The 6,012-nt window shown below is 38.8% G+C and overlaps 2 protein-coding genes and 1 long non-coding RNA gene across 6 annotated transcripts in view; 2 read left to right on the top strand and 1 right to left on the bottom strand.

Annotated features, from left to right (window-relative positions):
• The window catches only part of MLC1 (modulator of VRAC current 1), a 16,444-nt gene extending 15,303 nt beyond the window's left edge, over nt 1-1,141 (top strand). For both annotated transcript variants that reach the window (XM_077338291.1, XM_077338292.1), the window contains exon 12: nt 483-1,141. In XM_077338291.1, coding sequence (XP_077194406.1) covers nt 483-557 — 75 coding nt within the window. In that variant the 3' untranslated portion in view covers nt 558-1,141. The remainder of the gene's footprint in view (nt 1-482) is intronic.
• LOC143837875 (uncharacterized) overlaps nt 1-6,012 on the bottom strand; it is a 28,408-nt gene that overhangs the window by 18,253 nt on the left and 4,143 nt on the right. The window lies entirely within an intron of this gene.
• TTLL8 (tubulin tyrosine ligase like 8) overlaps nt 4,024-6,012 on the top strand; it is a 40,665-nt gene continuing 38,676 nt past the window's right edge. For 2 of the 3 annotated variants that reach the window (XM_077338284.1, XM_077338282.1), the window contains exons 1-2: nt 4,038-4,215; nt 5,667-5,776. In XM_077338284.1, coding sequence (XP_077194399.1) covers nt 5,701-5,776 — 76 coding nt within the window. In that variant the 5' untranslated portion in view covers nt 4,038-4,215; nt 5,667-5,700. Of the gene's footprint in view, nt 4,216-5,666; nt 5,777-6,012 lie in introns of all 3 variants that reach the window. The other variant, XM_077338283.1, reaches the window with a different exon arrangement.

Here is a 6,012-nt window from a genome sequence, read left to right as displayed (position 1 = left end):
TCCCTAAATCTAATTTCCCCCCTAATAATCTCAATTGATGTTTAAAACTCCCTGGGGCCACACAGGTTCTGGGTAAGCTGAGTGCTATCTTTCCTGTCTTTCCTCTCTTTGCTACTGGGCTGGCTTGGCCAGGTCGGGGTGAGAGGCCAGTGACCCTCCTTGAGTAGTCCTGGTATCTGTCATGGCCAATCCCCTTTGATTTACATTGTGACTGATTATATCTATATCTATATCTATATCTATAATTAAACAGGCATTTGGCTGTTTTTATAGGGGTGGAACATAGTTGTGAAGTAGAAGTTTTAGTTAAAATTATGATTTATTGATAAAAGAATTTTTTAAAAGTTATGTTTAATATTGAGATACTGTGTCATGGTTAAGAAACAAAACCTACCTTTGTGATTGTACGTACTTTGCTAATTTAGCTTCTACTATTTTTGAGTTATGATGTTTAAAATCTGGATTTTTTAAATTCATTTAAGGTGTCCAATAATACCATGAAGGATTTTGACAAAGAAAAGGCTTGGAAAGCTGTTGTTGTACAGATGGCTCAATGATCGGGATTTAGGAAATCGACTCAGGAAACTTGTTGGATTTAGGCATGCTAACCTTTGCATTTACAAGCACCATACTAGTCATAAAGCCAATTGTGCTGTAGCAATTCCACTGATTACTTAAAAATGATTTAAAGACTGCTATGCCCAGTCGGAATATTAGAACCAAGTAATAACACCTTACTTTAACGCCTTTTTATGTGCTTTTCCAATAACATGGACAGTTGTATAGCTTCAAGACTGGGATAAAACGTTGCAAGAAACATTTCATTGAATGTTAGTTTATTAATATCTTATTTGTTGTGTTTAAATGTTTTTTTTTACAAAGAGACTTTACAACAATGAAGACATGCCTCTGAAACAGGCAATCTGAACAGTTATATATAAATAATGAATGATAGGTCTTGCTTATTGTAACCAACAAATATAGCTGCTGGCATGCAGTTAACATAACTCATGCTTTTGTAAAGTTATGGATACATAGTATAATTGGTGCTTTTGCTTATGCTTCACTTTTGTAGGAGTTATTAAGAATCTATTACTTTTTGTATAAAATAAAGCTGTTATCACAAGAGGAGCCAAGACAAGTTGTGATGTCCAGTTTATACAAAACTCACAAAGGTCCTGCCATTACAATGTCCATGGCTGTTACAAAGCATCTGCTCATGGATGCAGGAATTTGTCAGTGGAAACTCGGCACCCACTAGTAATTTATTTATTTTTGAATTTATACTCCACCTCTCTCAACAAAGTTGCCTCAAGGCGGCTTTCAAAATAAAACCATAAAACAACATAATCCATAAAATCCAATTAAAACATAATATATGAACAATAAAACCAGCAGTCATGGACAAGTTTCCCCCATAGTGTATCATAGTCTTGAAGTACAGGACTTACCACCATGGGAGTGAAGGGCAGCCATTCATTTACATGGGAGAAACTAAACAGATCTATTTAAGGAGCTTGCTAAACTTGAAGGAAGTTGAGAACTTCTGTTTTGGGGAGGGGGGATGGTATCCTCAACATGATTACATTACTTTTGACACAACCCAGAAGTGACATCATTGTACCAGGTGTGCTGCTATGGCTGGTCTGGTTTAGTGATTAGGATTGCCGACTTCTAGTCTGATGAGCCGGATTTGATTCCCCACTCCTCCTCCACATCCAGGCATTTCCTCCCACTGACCAGCTAAACAGTTTCAAGTGGGTGGCCACTGGACTCTGATTTTGTTGTGCAGCTGAACAGTATCAGGCATTAGGAGCCAGCAACTCTACTATTGAACCAATATCTGGTTCAAAGAGAAGCTTTCCACTTCTTCCACATTTGTCCCAAATTGAAGCCACTTTGTGCCATAAATTAAAATAAATCCTGAGAATCACACGTATAGATAGTGTTTTCCCTTCGCTTGCACAGTTCTGCCCTATTTGTTGGAGTGATGGCCTTGGAAATACTACAATGGGGCTGTGGGAATACCAGGAGTGAGATCTTGGTAAAGCATCTATTTTGCATGAAGAAGGCCCCAGTTTCAATCCCTATCATGTCCAGTTGAAAAGATCGGATAGAAGGTGATGTGAAAGAGCTGTGTCTGAGACCTTGGACAGCAGCTGCCATTCAGAGTAGACAATACTGACTTTGATAGACTAATGATCTGAGTTACTAGGAGACAGCTTTACGTGTTCAGTGTGAAGCTACTTGAGTGTGACAAGGAGAAAACACTGAGTAACAGCAGTACTTTACCGCCATTGTGGTGTGATGCCTAGAATATTGGACTAGAGTATGAGAGACCTGAGTTCAGATCCCCACACTGCCATGAATGCTCTGTAACCAGTAACACACAGCCTAACTCACAGAGCTGCTGGGAAAATAAAAAAGGGAAAGGAGGAGCATGTAGAACCTTTTCAGCTTGAAGTAAAGGCAGAATAAAAATGCACTAGCTACAAAATAGTTCTCTGAACCTACCTGGAACAGTTTCATGTATTTGTTGTGCAGGGACAGTCAATATTTATTCTAGGAAAATATAGCTATTCAGACACTAGATTTACCTGATTAATCAATGGCTATGAGCCAAGGTGATTCATGGGAACCTCCATTTACAGAAGCAGCAAATGATTGAATACCGTGCTAAGAGAGCAGGATGAAGCTTTGGCCTTTATTACCTGTTTGTTAGCTCTCCAGGCCAACTGGCTGGCTGTTTTGTGAAACCGGTTGCTGAGCTAGATTGACCATTGGTCTCTCTCTCTCTCTCTCTCTCTCCCCTCCCTCCCTCCCTCTCTCTCTTTATATATATATAGCAAATAAAAAAGACACAAGGGGGCATGGAAGGCAAAGAAGAGCTTAAATAGAAGATGCTAATTCATTTCTTTTGTGCATTGTTATTATATTGTGTTAATATATGCAAATGTAAGTCCCTCAGAAGAGCCAGCATGATATAGTGATTAAAGAGCAGCGGACTCTAATCTGGGTTTGATTCTCAACTCCTCCATTTGTAGTCAGCTAGGTGACCTTGGGCTAGTCACAGTTTTCTTAGAGCTGTTCTTGCAGAGCAGTTATCTCAGAGCTCTCTGAGCCCCACCTACCTTACAGGATGTCTGTTGTGGAAAGAGGAAGGAAGATGAAGGTTAAGTTGCTTTGGGATTTCTTCAGGTAGTGAAAAGCTACCCCCAACTCTTCTAGGAAAGGAAAACTTATTCAAAAATCTAATCGTAGATGCATAGCAAAACAGGCCTAAAATAGTGTTGTGTATCCAAATGAGTAATGTTTGTCAAGTCCTAGACCAACTCTGTTAATGAACACTTTCACAAAGCAGAAAGAGTGTTTCTTCTACACAAACAACTCCATTCTTGGGCAACAAGATTAAGGCTTCTCATCAAGAACACATACATCCAATTATGGCACCTAGAAGATAAACATGAGGCTTCTCCAAGAGAATATGGACTCTTCAATAAGTTGTTGATCAAAAATCCACAGGTAATGTTCAAAGTCATTCTGAGTATGTTATCGTAATAACAGAGCACTGAGCCAAGAAAAAGAAAGAGATCAGGTTGGGACAGATGCCATGTTCAACACGTGGTTGTTTCAACATGGAAAGGAAGCAATTCATGTATTATCTGGGTTCTGAAATCCTTGAGCTGCTAGTTTGCTAACAGTTTCAAAGTATGCAAGTAAAAGGCTGGCTAGCATTGAGGCTAAAATAATGAAGAGAACAAATTTAGTGTCCAGTAGAACTTTTAAAACCCACAAAGTTTTATTCAAGGTATGAGCTTTCATGTGCATGCACACTTCTTCAGATACAATGACACTGAATAAAACTTGGTTTTGGTTTTAAAGGCACTACTGGACTCAGAATTTGTCCTGCTGCTTCAGTGATCAGTGCAGGTTAAAACATTATATGCCATCATGCTTGCTTTGGCAACAGCTACCCTACCCAGAATGCACAGGGTGGTCTGCCTGCAAAGGTCACAATGGTAGTGAGGGAGGGAGGATATGTAGCTCTTTGGTAGTGAGGGGAAGGGACTAAAGGAGGAGCCTCAAGTGTCACCAGGTAGAGGAGCTTTGTTTCCCCCCAGAAAATACTGGAGTTTGGCAGTAAAAAGTCAAGGATTCTAAACTGTCATGGTGAACATTTATAAGTCAAGAAGTTAATATTGCTTGGGACCCCAGGTATGACATTGGAATGGATAAGCGGTTCAAAGGAACCAGGCACAGAGGTCTATGATATGCTTTAACATGCTGTAGGCTATTATTAACAGATCAAAAGTTCATGAAAGAACTGCTTTGGCTTTCCATATTAATCTGCAAATAGAAATTAATCTACAAACCTGAGCAGAGCTTTCTCTTTTAGAACTACTAGCAAATGATTTATTGGCAACCCATTTTGTGGTCCAGTGATTCCATAAGGAAATGTTTGTTTGAAAGAAGTTGAGCAAGAGGAATTCAGTTCCTAGCAGTTAGCCTGTGTTTCCTTAATGAAGACTATTTCATGTATTGAGAACTGTCACAACAGATTACTGTTTAGGATTATGAAACATTGTTTTCCTAGTTGAGATTCTCTTTTGAGAAGATAAATGGAAAACTTGCAGAAGTATTTCAACAACATATTTCTGCCCTGATAATTTCAGCTGGTACTTGATACCTTAGTCATTTCTACTGGGACTATTAGAATGATAGATTTGAGATACATGAGATACCTGGTGGTAGTTTTCCTTATACGACCAGTCAAGATGCATTTGGATGATGCACAGCAACCCATGCCAATCTTTTCTCTCCTTTTGTTTAGCGACTTAGTATAACTTGAAAACTTGTTTTCTGCCCAGCAACATCAAAACTAACCTAGTGTGTCCACTTCCATATGAAGACTACCAATGCAGACTTTGAACTTTGCCTTGACGTAATGCATTCTCCATCCCTTTTATGTACTGAACATCTAGTCCAATGAAGAATTCTCAGAAACCTGAAAGCTCACACATCATTTTGTGTTGTTTTCGCTTGTCCCATTAACGGGTATTACTTCAGTTTCTGGAATTTGAGGAACAATACAGCTGCTTGTACCCTCTGTAATTAATTTGCTACATCATTTAATCTTGCTTTGTTTATATAAGGACTACCACATTTCCCCTCTGCTCTTAGCTTGCTACGGGGACCTGTGTTTTCCATTTGATGCTTGAGAATTGAGAATTAGCTACTGGCTTTTCCATTTCCTAGTGAAGACTGCTATTTCCCCCTTGTTTTATCACAGAGGGCTTTGGTGCAAGTTGAAATTTGTTATGGTTTGCAACATATTCTATATTTCATTTTAAGAATCTGCAAACTACAGACTGCAGGCCCTTCTGTTAGTACATGGTTTAATTCTCCCCCCCCCCCACACACTCCTAACATTAAAAAAAGTATACAGATGTCCCACTTGATGAAACTTTCTGGTGAATTCATTTCTGAACACAAGTAATCTTAAATTGAATTGTTTTCATGTTTTCTGAATACAGAGGGAGAGGGAGAAAAGTTTTATTCTTAGAAAGTGCAATGCTGTAAAGTTAATCTATCATATTTTACTTGCATATGAAGACTCTGTATTCATGGAAGCAAATTAAAATCATTTTGTATATGTTAATTTGCAGGAGTGAAGCAAAGCAGCGAAATCACAATGACAGGATGAACAGGCTTCAAGCTGAAAGAAAATCACTCCTGGTACCTCTCAATGAAGAAACAAAACATGAAGGGGAAAATCGTTAGTGTTTGCAAATGATCTTTTAAAAAGGATAATAACATATAGAAAATACTGGTACAGAATGTGGTTTGAAAGTTTTCTATAGCAGTCTTGGAGAAGATAGTGCTCCAGTGCTGGAAATCGGATGCTGAACACTAGGGGTTGAATCCTATGATTCACTTCCACCGTCTTCTTCCAACAGGGAAAAACTTCCTTCAAAAAGCAAAGACTTCCTCCATCAGAGGGAGCTTTTCTCT

The sequence above is a fragment of the Paroedura picta genome, chromosome 5 (genome assembly GCF_049243985.1).
Source record: "Paroedura picta isolate Pp20150507F chromosome 5, Ppicta_v3.0, whole genome shotgun sequence".
NCBI classification, from domain to species: domain Eukaryota; kingdom Metazoa; phylum Chordata; class Lepidosauria; order Squamata; family Gekkonidae; genus Paroedura; species Paroedura picta.
The sequence above is the reverse complement of the archived record's forward strand: the minus strand, read 5'-3'. Positions and strand labels throughout refer to the sequence as shown.